The 14,309-nt window shown below is 42.0% G+C and overlaps 1 protein-coding gene across 5 annotated transcripts in view; it reads left to right on the top strand.

Moving 5' to 3' along the window:
* The window catches only part of Cfap221 (cilia and flagella associated protein 221), a 100,905-nt gene that overhangs the window by 36,371 nt on the left and 50,225 nt on the right, over window positions 1–14,309 (top strand). For all 5 annotated transcript variants that reach the window (XR_002025621.2, XM_010632308.3, XM_010632309.3 and 2 more), the window contains exons 8-11: window positions 9,478–9,637; window positions 12,454–12,574; window positions 12,656–12,767; window positions 12,968–13,076. Coding sequence is in view for 4 of the 5 variants with exons in the window: in XM_010632308.3 (XP_010630610.1) it covers window positions 9,478–9,637; window positions 12,454–12,574; window positions 12,656–12,767; window positions 12,968–13,076 (502 nt within the window). In the remaining variant the exon portion in view is untranslated. The remainder of the gene's footprint in view (window positions 1–9,477; window positions 9,638–12,453; window positions 12,575–12,655; window positions 12,768–12,967; window positions 13,077–14,309) is intronic.

Raw genomic sequence — 14,309 nt, 5'->3', positions numbered from 1 at the left:
AGAGAGAGAGAGAGAGAGAGAGAGAGAGAGAGAATGGACCCAGGAGTGGTGGCACATACCTGTAATCCCAATTACTCAGGAGGTTGAGGCAGAAAGATCACAAGTGGACCTCAGACTGGATAATTTAGTGAGAACTTGTCTCAAAATAAAATAAAAAGGGATGTGGATATAGCTCTATGGAAGAGTGAGGATCTTTGACCGGTTTGTTTAAAACAGATGACAGAAATGAGTGAGATACATCAGCAAAATGCCGTTGATAGCAGTCCAGGTCAGCAAATGGGGAAATAGCTGGTTGCTGGATTAGAAAAGAATGCTCATAAGAATTAAAATTAAGAGATTAAACTTTTAAATGATTTTCTGAAGCTCCTTTTTTTAAAACTGAAGAAAGAAAGAATAAATAGGGATAACATATATTACAGGCAAATCAGTTCCCTAGCTTTTGAAGGACATGGGTAATTCATTTACAATAGCATTCTGGGGAGAGAAGGAAAGGGTAGCCAGGCTGGTGACAACTTCGTGCAGCTCCTAAGGTAGCTCTGTCACATTGGTAGCGATGGTACCTATTGCTTGGTACTCAACCTGTCCTTCACAGGTGGCAGTGGTAGTCCAGTGTGGCTGGCACAGAATTAGTAAGTGCTTCCATTTGCCAGTTGTTAGCCACATTCCAGGCACTGTGCTAACCAAATCACCTGTACTGTCTCCTTCCATCTGCTCTCCTGGAAGGAGGGAACTACTCTCATCGCCTTTCTACAGCAGAGGACAGGAAGGCTCAGGAAGGCCAGGTGACTTGGGCCAGATAACAACTCTCAACATCTATGCTTAGCCAGAAGAGTAATGATACCAGGATGCCCTGAAATGGGAGAGAAGAAAAATGAAAGAACATCAGAGAGCTTAAGTAGGGGAATTCTGTTTTGTGGAAGAAATGTTAAGGAAATTAACAATAGCTCTCAACCAAGCCTGTGTTACCCTCTTGCATTGAGAGGCCCTAGAAATCACCTATTCAGGAGACCCCTTTAATGAGCTGTTAGTCTGGGCTGGATGCAGTCAGTGTACTTGACCCAGAGCATAATGCCTGTACCTGAACAAAACTGTTATTTCTACTATTCATCTCAGCATCTCCCATATTTTATTATTCTATTTGCTTAATTATCTTCCTTGGGAATATCAATTATGTTTAGGTTCAATTATGTTTTGGCTCTCCTTTGCCCTCATTGTCTATTGTTTGCTTTAGTATAATCTTGCTATGTATGAGTTCCTCATCCTAACTGCCATGTGCCTACCTGTGTTTGCAGCTTTTGTGTGTCTCTGTGCATATGGTGTGCATGTATGTCCTCACACGTGGTATGATAAGAAATACAGTGAATGGTTAATTTTGAAAATTGATCACAGTAAAAAACACCATGACATTAGTCCCCCTCAGATTTTCCCCTCTCTTTGAACACAGTGACCCTATCATTCATGCCGTTTTCTGAAGCAGTTCTGGAAGCCCTCTTTCATGAGTGTCTTTAGTTGCTCTATTGTGGTTGCCTCAAAATCCTGAATTGATTCAGAACGTTTACCTTTCATGGTCATATCGACTTTGGAGAGCGGCCAGAAGTTGCACTGTGGCAGATCTGAGTAGATGAGGACACTCCGTAATGTTTTTATTTGACAAAAAGTGCCCCAAATGTGCAATCAGCCAGGTGTGATCAAAATATACAGTGAATATATAAATTTTTTAAAAGTTATTACATCATTACTCCCCTTCAAAATATCCCTCCTCTCTTTGAACACACATCCATCCCATCATTCTTAGTGATGAGTTCTTTTTAAAATTTAAACACCATAGTTTTCAGTCAGCCTTTGTATGTGTTTTATTGTTTCTTGCCTTGTAGTTTCCACTTTTATGACAGCTCCCTTTTTATTTGTTTCCTGAGCTCCACCAATTTTCTTTTTTCACCTCCTTCTAGTGTATTCTAATATAACTTCCTTGAATTCTGGTGACTTCTCCTGTGGCAAGGCCAAGTTCTTTAAGACTCTGGTCAACTCCTACATTCTAAGGTTGTCCTTTTATAATGTTTGCTCTTTAATGGATTTTGTTTCTGTTCTTTTCTTCCTTCATATATTAATTTTTAATATTGGAGTTTACAGGCATGCTATCTGTGTTGACTCTACTTGGCATTTTATTTAATTTTGAATAAGTCGCACCACCAGCAAAAGAAGAAATAAAGAAGGGATGTGAAAGAAGGGATAAATAATAATAATTATATAAATAGCTAACATTTACCAAATGCCAGGCACCACTTCAAATGCAGAACTCTTTAATACTCATTCTCTCTCTCTCTGTCTCTCTCTCTCTCTCTCTCTGTTTCTCTCTGTTTCTCTCTCTTTTCGATTTTTTAAGACAGGGTCTCACTATGTAGTTGAGACTGACCCGGAACTCACTACGTAGCCCAGGCTGGTCTCAAACTCAGAGCGATCTTCCTGCCTCAGCCTCCCAAGTGCTGGGATTACAGGCATGTACCACCATGCCCAGCCCATTGTTTATCTCTTACAAAGTAGATTCTATTGTTACATCTGCTTTGTGGATGAATTGGGCACACAGTCACTGGCAGAGCTAGGCTTGGAATGCAGGGAACTCATGTGCTCAAGCATCCTAGGAGAACATCTGCCTCATCGCCCTGTACTCATAGGAGAGCTGCCGAACCATCCAGCTGTGTGCTGTCAGGCTGTGGTCACGGTCTCCCCTCCCACACCCATCACCTCCAGCCACCTTCTGAAGCAGATCGAGGTCGAGGTCGCAGACAATAGGAAGGGGACATGATTGCATAGCTGCTGTGCTCCCCGCTCCCTGCTACTCTAGGGTGTTGGGCTCAGGTATCTTTCATCACTTTCCCTGCTTTGCCATCACCAGCTACTCTCCTTAATTTTGTCACTTTAACCAAAGAGTAGTGGTGTGTGTGCGTGTGTGTGTGTGTGTGTGTGTGTGTGTGTGTGTGTGTTAACATGATGAAATCTAGATCCCCTGGCTCTCAGCATGCTCCTATGCCTCAGTTTATAATCACATTTCTTATTTGTGTTTGGGGCTATTGTTTACAGATTTTTTTTTCTCCCTACTTTTTCCTTTTCCGCCTATTGTTTTGGTGAGTTGTGAAGGAAGGTCACTGAGTTTAAAATGATTTGCTTCAGCAACTTTCGCCATCAGTTCTCTGGGATTGGTTTCTGCAGGATCCGCTTCCTCCCCTGTGGCCCTGCATTAGCCAAGCAGTCAGCCATCTATCCATCTGTCTATCTAGCCATCCACCCATCTAACATTTACTTAGCCATCTATCCATTCCATAAGTAACTGTTGAGCACCTGCTGCAAACCAGACACTGTCCTCAGCACTGGGAGAGCACAAATAGATATGGTCCCTACTATACTGGAGCTGAGGTTCCAGTGGAGGAGAGAAGCCAGCACAGAAGCAAAGAAGGATACAGGATGGAGTAAAAATGTTTGAAATAAAGCTTGGTGATGTTACCAAGTGACTGATCTCAAGTAGGTGATCAGGAAGAGTTTCTTCAAGGAAAAGTCCTGGCAGCTTTGACTTGATTGTCAGAGAGGTGCCAGACTGGGTAAAAGAGGTAGCAGCCAATGCAAAGACCACAAGGCTGGGCACCTACATGGCCTGGTCACATTCAAAGTGTGGTATTCATCTTTCCCATTGCTCCAGCAACCACAATGTAAAGGAGAAGTTTATTTGGCTCTCTTGGTTTGAGAGGATTCAATCCGTGGTCAGCTGGCTTTAAGACAGAAACACCATGGTAGAGGGGTATAGTAGAGGAAAACACTCATTTCTCAGTATCACGGCAGCAGATCAGAGGACCAGTAGGTGAGAGGAAAGGAATAGGGACAAGATGTAGACTCCAAGGCCATGTGACCCACCTAGAAATGTGATTTATTAATGTGTGCTCTACCTATGGAGGTAGCTCTCAAGCCAATCAAGTTGGCAGTCCAGCTGAACTGATAAGGAAAAGGCCAGAGCCCAGGTAGCTGGAGGAGAAAGGAGAGGGAAAGGGTGCAAGATCCAGCTGGGGAGGCCAGAAGGAGCTAGAGTAGGGAGGAAATAGTACGTAGTTCTGAGCAGGATTGGAGTCTACTGGGGACAGCATGGCCTGATGTATGTTTTGGGTTTTTTTTGTTTGTTTGTTTGGTTGGTTGGTTTGGTTTGGTACCAGGGATCGAACTTGGGACCTTGCGCTTATGAGGCTGACAGTGGCACCACTGAGCTAAATCCCTGGCCCCTCTGATGTATGTTTTAAAAATCTTTTTGGTTCCTTGAGGAAGGGGAGAGCAGAGTGGGACAAGGTGAAAGCCAGCAGCACACTTTGGAAAGAAGCTGAGGTTGGTGGAGAGGGAAGAAGCAAGGGGTGGATGGCAGAATGGATAAGCTTTGCAGAAGGGCTAAGCAAGGTTGGTGGGCCAGGAGATAGCCCCTGGTTCAAGCATGAATCATGAGTGGTGCTTCATATAACAGCTTGAGCACGGGAATCACTTCTTGTACCACCCCTGGGTCTTCATGGTGCTGGACACAGTGGCCAGTACAGTGCACTCTATGTGAGCTGGGGGCATTGTTTCCAACTGGCAGGTTATATGCTTGACAGCAAAGGAGTTCCTGGCCTGGTTACATTTTTCCAGCATCCTTCATCCAACTCCTCCTCACCTTCCCACGCCCACAAGCAGACAAGAAGAGCCCCCACTTCCCTGTACTCACTTCTAGCTTCTGCACTTTGGATATCTGATGGACAGGAATGAAAAAGAAAGTTACCAGATTCCAGAAGACCTCATTGAATCACTGATTTCAAGTTCCAGTAGAAATATCTTGTTGGAGGGGAAAAGGGAAATAAAGATTAAAACAAGTGTGGGGCATTCTCAGCAGTGTAAGTGTCTGAAGGCATGAGCCTTCATCTGCTGAGGCTGAGCAGGAGTCGGTACTTCCTGGGAAATTTAGAATCGAATGTGTATCTGAAAGCTGAGGACTTGTGTATGTTGCACCTCTTCACAGTAAGTCTCTAGGCCTAACTTTTAAAACAGGCCATTCTAAAGCATCCCACTCCTGTCTACTGACCTTTAGGTTCACCTGCTTCGGGTACCTGTGTGAAGCAAAAGGAAAGATCTGGGCTCTGGGAAGCTCACTCTGTGCCTTGGTGTCAGGGAAAAACCACCTATTCCTTTCTGAGAACTCAACTGAGTCGAATATAAGGTTTTCAAAGAAAAATTTCCTCTTCCTGCCACTGCAATGGTGATCTAATCATGATAAATTGTTCCTTGTGCTATGTAGCTGTAAATCTTGGGAAGACCCTAAGGCATGCACTGTGTGTCAGGCATTTTCCCAGACCCTATATGTAAATGATTTTCTTCTTGTCCCATTTTTACAGCCTCAGATGACTTACAAGGTAGGTCATAGAGCTCCTGTGTGTCAGGGTCCATGTGACCCCTGGGCTGCTCTCTCATCCCACAGCCCAAGCAGCTGTGGAGGCCTGTGCTCTGTCAGTATGAGACAGATGCTCTCTCTCCCTTCTTGAAGTCCTCCCTTGTAACTCAGCAAAAAGAAGGCTCAAATTGCCTAAAGCTGTTTCTCAAATTGTCAACAGCTTGTTCACGGATGAGTTTTAAACAGCATAGCTATTTATTTCCCAGCCAAAGCTTCGAGGAATTAAGTAGTTTATCCCAAATCCCATAGTTAGTAGAATCCTAAATCTTAGAAGATTAAAGCCAATCCTTGCTAACACTTCAAGCATGTGGGTTGGATGGTGCTGTGACAATTCAGGGAAAATAATCTGTACTTTGTGTGCTGTTTGGAGAAATGGTTGTTTTAAAATCGTGACAGTATTGATGATCTCGCTCAAATATGAAATCTATAACAGTTGATCTCATAGAATTAGAGACCACAGTAGTAGTTACCAGAGGCTAGGGCAGGGCTGAGGTGCCAATACCCCTAACCTACACAGATAGGACAGCAAGTGCTGGTACCCTAGTGCACTGTAGGGTAAAAGTGCATTAAAAATAGCTGGAAGAGAGATTCGGGACTGTTTCTCCATGAAGAAATGGTAAATGGCTGAGGTGATGAATATACTAATTACCCTGACATCATTATAGCAGTACAAATATATTGAAACACTACATTGTACAGTTATTGTGTACCAGTTAAGAGTAAAATAAAATGTAAAATTATAATATGGTACAGAATGTAAGAGAGAAGAAATTTTTCCATCGTGGGCCTTTTTGCCCTGAAATATAATGTGCCTTTTTTTGGTTTTGCTGTTGTTTTTGTTGAGACAGGCTCTCACTGTGTAGCTTAGGCTGGCCTTAAATTGACTGTGTAGCTCCAGCTGGCCTCAAACTTGTGGCAATCATCCTGCCTTAGCCTCCCAAATGCTGAGATTTCAGGCATGCACATCTGGCCAATATGTTTTTTTTTTTTTTGGTACTGGGGATCGAACTCAGGACCTTGAGCTTGAGAAGTGGTGGAACCACTGAGGTAAATCCCCGGCCTAATAAGCTTTTATTTTGTACATCTCCTTTTAATAGCTGCCCATATTTATGCACATATTTTATATAAATATAATCTAGGCAAAACACAATGGTATTTTCTGGTAGCAACTTCATTTATCACAGTGGCATTTTTCAGTGCTGTTATATTTCCTTCATAATGTACATTGTATTGATGAATTGGGGTTTTCTTAGCCTTTAGTTCATTTCTCTTACCCCCCCCATCTGCCCAACACCTTCCCAGGCCTGTGATTTAATACCAATCATTGGTTATGTTATGGATAGCCATCTGAAATTGACCCCAGGTAAAATGGGACTGAAGCCATAAAATAGTGGTTTGACCTTTTTAAATTAAGTCACATTAGGGGAATGCCTTTCTTCCTTTCAAAACATGGAACACCCTCTCATCTGTGCCACTGTGAGTTTTTCCAAGTAGTAAGATGTGACTGATTAACACACCTTCTTCTGCTATTCATATTAGACAGTCAGCTGCCACTGTGCTCTGGTAACAGAGCTGTGCTAACTGGCATCCCTATTCATGGAAAAAACAGTTTACTCTGGTTGCCTAGACTACATCTCCACAGTGTGCTTTGTGTATTAGATCTGGGCCAACAGCCCTTAAAAATAAATCAGCCAGGTAAAGGCAAATATTAAAACTTGCTCCAGAGCTCATTCTTATTTTTTTAAGTAAATCAACTAGGGCAGAAGCAATAGTATGTGCTGAATCTAAATCTCCTAATGAACTGCAGGTCATGCAGGTGTATTTTTCTGAACAAGTAGTTGCCGTGTATTGAGGTCCAGGGCATGATGGTTAATCAGCATTTTTCCTCAGCTTATCTTCAACTGTCTGATAGACTCAAGATCTTCTGCCGATTCCTTCTCCCCTGGCCTTGTCTTGAGTCTCTAGCGGGTGTCATCTAGTGCTTTTGTCTTCAGCACTCAAGAAATTGACAATTACTAAACACTATATAAGGGATCCAGGAAGATGAATGAGCTAGAGATTCTGGTGTCTGCCCTTGGGGGTTGTGATCTAATGGAGAGGAGAAAATTTTGAAAGGTAACACTTCACAAAGGTGGGGTATGTGAAAGCTTGGGGGAGCAAAGCTTCCAGTGAATGGAGAGGCAGGAGGAGGTTCGTGAAATGCACTTGCTGATGTAGGCATTCAAGTTTGGATTCACTGACTTGCTCAACAACAGTTTATTGAGCTGTGAAGGCAGTAGTATACGTGTGCCTGCTTTCCTAAACTTTGCACTGTAGTCTTGGAAGAGGCAGACAGTAAATGAGGTCATTTTAGGGAGTAAGCCAGTGGTGGCAAACTGTTATCATTGAAAGTTCTAAAAAGCTCACCATCACTGAAGTCGGCAAAACCACTAATACATCAGGAAAAACTTTTCTTGCCTAAGGAACAGCAAGTAAGGAGATGCTGAGGCAGGAGGAGCCAGAGACTGGGGATTAGAGAGAAGGCCTTATCCTTCCAGGTCTTTGTTCCAGCATCTTCTCACCAGGGATCTTTCAGCCCCCAAACCCACATTATGTTTCACACTGGTATTTATGACTTTGTATTTTATGAATTTGTTTCTTTTTGTTTGCTATCCCCAACTAGAATATAAACTCCCCAAAATTTGGGACTTTGTTTCATCTGTTGTTGTATCCCTGACTGCTACACCAGAAGCACAATAAGTGCTTAATAAATGCTGCACAAATCTATGTTTGAGCATAGAGAAAAGGGAAAGAGGGGTACCAGTTTGAGAGGAGGGCCACAACAGAGAGGAGGATGAGCCAGGCAATTACGAGGGACCAGTCAAAGTCTCTTGGAGATGTAGAAAGACCAGATGCTTAGGGGCAGACAGTGTCAAACCAAAGAGCCCTCAGGGGAAGATGGGAGAACATTAGCCATTACTCACCTCATATAGCAATGGTTATTCCTTTTGTTGGTCTTCCTGCATTTGATAAGGACTTACAATGTTCTAAGGCCATTGGCACTTACGCAAGAGATTAGGGCAGGGCGGGCTGGCTAGAAAATAGGATGAGCCAGAAGGGAGGCGGAACAACAGGATATGATCTGTCAATCACTGCTGGGATTTTTGGGCAGAGCAATTTCCAACAGACCCCATCTGAGAGAGTATAAACTATGGTGCCCACTGACTTCACTGCCACTGTGATCTTCCCGTTCTGCTGTCTTCCTATTTCTTCAGTAGCCTGTCCTACATGCAGGACATGTCTCAGCTTGCTCTTCACATTTTTTCACTCTTTCCTTTTCTTCTTTTACTTTAAGATAAAAGTTGCATTTATCTGTTTATTGGTTGTCCTGGCCAAATCTTTGGGTGGGACAGAAAGAGCCTGGAACCATCAAATATTGTGCCATCTGGCAATATTACCAGAGATACAAAGGAGGAATAAGGTACAGTGTGGTTTTTAATTTCAGAAGGGACAGCAGTTTATCTTTAAGATTTGAAAGGAGAAAACTGGTGGTGTAGCTCAGTAGAACACTTACCTAGCATGCAAGAGACCCTGGGTTCCGTCCCTAGCAACACACATGCATGCACAAAGATCTGAAAGGCAAGAATCAAATAAAAACACAGAGCACTGAATTATTTAGACACAAACATTTATGTATGTTCCTAGCTTTTCTTTGCTGCAAACAGCATTAGCATTGACTTCTGGTAATTTGCTTAAAGATTAGCGTTCTGGGAATTGTGTTTGCATCACTAATGCAGTTGATGTATATGTATATTCCTATAACTGACACAGTTAAATTATTATGATAAAGGATTAATGTAGTGATTGATACATAAGCTCCATGTAAACAGAGAAGTTGATTTATAAGCATTTAATGAAAAGACTATATACAGATCATAGAAATTTTCCTGCTTTGCCTGGGAAGAATGTATTTGCACGTGTGCCCACCTCTTTGTATTTGGCAAGAAGATAGATAGAGTCACATTTTCACATTTCTTTCTCCTCAGGAATAATTCCAGCTAATGGGAGGATGGATGTGACTATAAAGTTCACACCCTTTCAGTATGGCACTGCACAAATAAAAATGCAGTTATGGATTTCACAGTTCAACTCTCAGCCATACGAATGTGTCTTCACTGGAACGTGCTATCCCAACCTGGCCTTACCGTATGTTTCTTTGGAATTTCTTGTTTGTTCTTAAATGTTTCAAAAATCCAAGTCTTCCTTCCACCCTGTCCCTCTTTCTTGTAACAGAACGAGTATGCTCCTTCTGTGTGCTTTGACTTGTAACACCAGTGCATAGAATGCTCTATGCTCGTAAGAGAGTTGCTTCTGCCAAGAGGGGATGAAGTGACGGAGAAAAGGGGTTTGGTAGCCGGGGATGTTGGAAGTGAATGGTACAGTACTTGTCCAGCATACACAAAGTCCTGGGTTAGACTGGAAAGGGCAATTTTAAAAATTTTGAGGCATACTTTCTTCCACTGACTACTGCTGGCCTGCTGTGTGAGTCTTTGTATACAGGATAGCCAATTAAATAATACCAGGCCAGAATCACTTAACTCAATTTTCCATGTGATGTTACAATTCACTGAGTGCCTGCTTTGCACGGTGTCTGTTGCAAAGTACCATGGGGAAAGGCCCATGCCCTGAAGATGCCACAGTGAGTCAGGTACAACAAGTGGCATCACCCAAAGCAGAGGGAAACATGCCACACGGGGGGCGGAGAGTGAAGATGGATGGTGGTATTAAATTTTACTTCATAACAAATCCTGAAATGTGCTTCTATTGGAATATGAGCTTGTATTTCTATATCCCAGTATTTATGGCTTATATGTTTTTTCTGATATGCACGATTTTTATAAAATAAATATAAAGCAAACATAGCAACACTATAAATACTGAAAGATCCCGACAATTATTTTGAAAATGATATTTTGATTTTCCTCCTCGTCCCTTCATATGTGGGTGTACATCACCTATTAAGTATATTAAAAGTGGATAAACAACCTTAGCCTTAAAAATGAACTAAAGCCATGGCTTATGATATATTTATGTCAAGATTTTCTTCCTAAAACTTCAAAACAGTGTAAGTCAATTAGCAGATATTAGTGTGGGCTGTTAAACTCAAATCCATCAAGTAACCATTATAGAATTAAAATCACCCAGGCAATAAGTCAATAGAATTAATAAAACAAAAAACAGTGCTAATTTTTCTAGTCAAATCACTAGGCAAACAGGACTCCACTTGCCTTCTTGTGTTAGGTGTTGCCACACTCAAGTGAATTTTTCAGATACCACTTAAGTGGGGTTGTATTTTTCTATCTCCCCATAGATATGTTATTTTTTATTTTACTTTTTATTTATGGATGCTGAGGACAAAAGCCAGGGCCTCATGAATGCTAAACATTTACCTACCACTGAGCCACATGCCCATCCCAGAAGTGTTTTGAAATACGTAAGGGAGAGCTCTGTATGGAAGAAACACCATCCCAAATGCAGTATATATACACTATTATAGGTATACACTATTGCTAAGCTATGGTGTCTTTGGTTTCCCAGCTAGGGTTTAATATCTTGCATCTCAACACTTCCATGTCTTCCAAACAGCAAATAGCATATAAATAACATAAATTTCACCACGAAGGGAAAGTAATTATGCTGGCTGTAGTGTTCTCTGAAATTTTCATAAACCGCTTTCTTTGTTTCAGCATGGGGTGTATGCCACTTACACAAGTCCTAAATTCGGCACTGCCAAATCCCCTGTGTATGTAACTCTTTGGTTTACCATGTCCTTAGACACTTTCAGTTTCTTCCTCAACACTTGCAATTAGAGGTCTTTAGGAGGCTGTGTTTCTGACATCTCCCGGAAAGGCTCTGTTGTTCCCCGATAGTTACAGCAGGGGTGCTCCTGAAGCTCTGCTGAAATGTGGATGCTGAACCACTCTCACTGTAGCTAAGCCCTCATTCCTGCACACTGTAGCCTGTCCGTGAATGTGTCTCACCAAGGGGCACATCCTCCTGTGCCGTGGACCTTGGGATGCTCTTGCAGAGAAGGCTGTTAAATGTAAGATACTTAGCACGTGTTCCATGTGACATAGCCAGGCCTCTTCGGTGGGTGCTTAGCAAGTACACACTGCCTGTCAGAATGAACATGTGTCAGTATTATGTGCTTTTCTTACTCCTTTGATGTTACATTCTGGCAAACAAGTACACATATATTCATGTTTAAAGAACACTTCATAGAGAGCTTTCCTCGATGTAACATAGCTCTACATCTCCTACAGTTTATTAGCTATGTTACTTCTACCTCTGTCCAAGGGCACTTTTCACTTGCAGGAAAGATCCCTCTTATTGGCTGGAACCTCTATTTTGGAAGGTCTTGCTGCCAACAGTGAACATGATCATTCTTTTACTAGAAAGATAAATCAAAGTTAGATTTTTAACAAGCGTTGGTGGTATAGTGGTGAGCATAGCTGCCTTCCAAAGTTAGATTTTTAATTACATATAGCTGTCAAAAACCAATAGCTGAGAAATGAATTATGCTACACCGGGAGAACATTTTTCATGCTGTGTTTTCTACTCATTGAATTCTTTAAGAATGCAATGAAATGAAGAAATGGAAATAAAGTGTTTGTAAATGGGGAGGGGAGGAGGGGATGAAGGGAGGGCAGGTATAAGGGGGAAAAAATGAGAACCAAAGACCTGTCATGTAAAGGTTCAAGATCCCAATAATGAATGTAACTGTACTGTATACCTAAAATGTACCAATAAACTCGAAAAAAAAAGAATACAATGAAAAACCACCATCAGGGAATTATTTTGATGTATACAAGTGCACATGAATATATTAACATTGCATCTGTTTTAATAGACCACTATTTTGACATACAGATTTATTTTCAGTTTATCAGAAGGAACATACAAATAGAAACTTGGAATTACTGGTTCTTGTATACTAATGTATTATCTGTTTTAAACTATAGATTAAAAGAATTTGAAAAATTAAATACTCTTTGTAAGAACGTAGATGTTCCTCCAGAAAAAGCAATGAGACGTGTAAGTTTTCACCGACTACCAAAAAAGAGAATCCCTCCGAAGGTGAAGGTAAGCGGGGCACAGGCCTCAGTGTGATGGAGGGATGCGGTGCAGCTTGGAGAACTGACTCTCCACTGATTTGGTCTCTAGGAAATTGAGTACCAGAATCTGAGATTCCCAGTAGATTTATCAAATCCATTTGCTGTGGCAACTGTTTTAAACCAAGAACCGGGAAAACTGAGGATTAAAGAATTAAGAGAAGGTACCCAGTTGATCCAGCATAAATCAACCCCTGGGTAGAATGTGAAAGAATTATTCCTTTCCGTCTTGATTCTTTATGAGCACTGTTTATGAAGACTCACTTAGATTGCTGTTGTGCTTCATCATTAGAAATGTGTTTTCGTCTCAGCAAATGGTTCTGATTCGATTACTGGAGTAATCACTGTTTGCTCCTGCCTTCAGTGTTGGACCAAGGCACTGAGATTTCAAAAACAAGACAGATGAAGGAGGCACTCTTTGAACAGAAAGTCAGACAAGACACTTATGAAGAGATGGAAAATCACCTTAAATGGTAAATATTGACCAACTATTTGTATCGAGTAGCAGTATGATTTCTTAAGGGATCATCTTTTATGTATGAGATGTAATGACTTTTTATACCCTTTGGCAAATTTGATCATTGTTTCCTTCTTCTACTGGTCTATTTCAAAATGATCTTCTATTAGGAATAAATTAACATGACCAAACCATGTTGTTCCCTAAGTGTGACCTGACAGTTGAAGACTGGAGTGAATTTGAAAGAGGTTGGAACCCTGATCCCTGCCAACCACTATAGCCAGCAAACAGCCCTAACACATACATATGGCAGATCTGAGGGGGTTCAGGTACCCCACATTGCACCCCATCACTTCTCACCCCACCTTGAGCCCTATGGCCTATACTGGGCGCCCCCAGGGACTTTCTGGGGAGCCCCGCTATTGGGGATCGGGATGGGGATCTAATGTTTAAAATTCAGATATGAAAATTCTTATGCATGTGTGATCAAAGTGGAATCTTTTCCATATTTTTTAAAACTTGGTAATATTAGGCATATCCGTGCATGTAGATTTAGCTAAAATAAACTTTGTGTTTTCTTTTTGTTAGTTTTGTTGATATGGGGTCTCACTGTGTTGTCTAAATGTCCCCAGTCTCCTGGGCTCAAGTGAGTAGCGTGGACTATAGGCACGTACTATCATACCCTGTTCAAAAGCAAACATTCCAAACTGTTGAATTGAGAGAAGAGGAGGGGAGGGGAGGGGAGAGGAGAGACAGACACCTGGAAAGTGCCATTGAGGAAGCCTAATTCACATGCTCCCAGACTCCCAGAAACATAAGACCATGCTTTGACCTTGTAGGCCCGCCAAGGAAGCGTCCACCATGCTGATGCCCTGTTTTAATTGGAAGATGATTTTTATTTCCAACAGAAATCATTTCTGCTTCAACATACTTTTTATTCTTAGACTGGGTAATAGGGAGTACTTCAAGTAAATGAAGATTTTGTTCTTAAAAGTATTTCCCAGGCCGGGGATTTAGCTCAGTGGTTCTGCCGCCTGCCTTGCAAGCTCAAGGACCTGATTTCGATCCCCAGTACCAAAAATTTAAAAAAAGTATTTCCCAAGCAGTCATCGCTCAAGCGCCGGGAGGTAGGCCGGGCAAGATCCACCGTGGGAAGGAGAACCACGCCTGCTCCCGACCCAGCAGTCATCCCTCAAGCGCCAGGAAGGTAGCCTCATGGGCGCTCCTGAACCCCCATAATCCCCCCCCC

This window comes from Fukomys damarensis, unplaced genomic scaffold, assembly GCF_012274545.1.
Source record: "Fukomys damarensis isolate Sample0158 unplaced genomic scaffold, DMR_v1.0_HiC HiC_scaffold_29, whole genome shotgun sequence".
NCBI classification, from domain to species: Eukaryota; Metazoa; Chordata; class Mammalia; order Rodentia; family Bathyergidae; genus Fukomys; species Fukomys damarensis.
The sequence above is the reverse complement of the archived record's forward strand: the minus strand, read 5'-3'. Positions and strand labels throughout refer to the sequence as shown.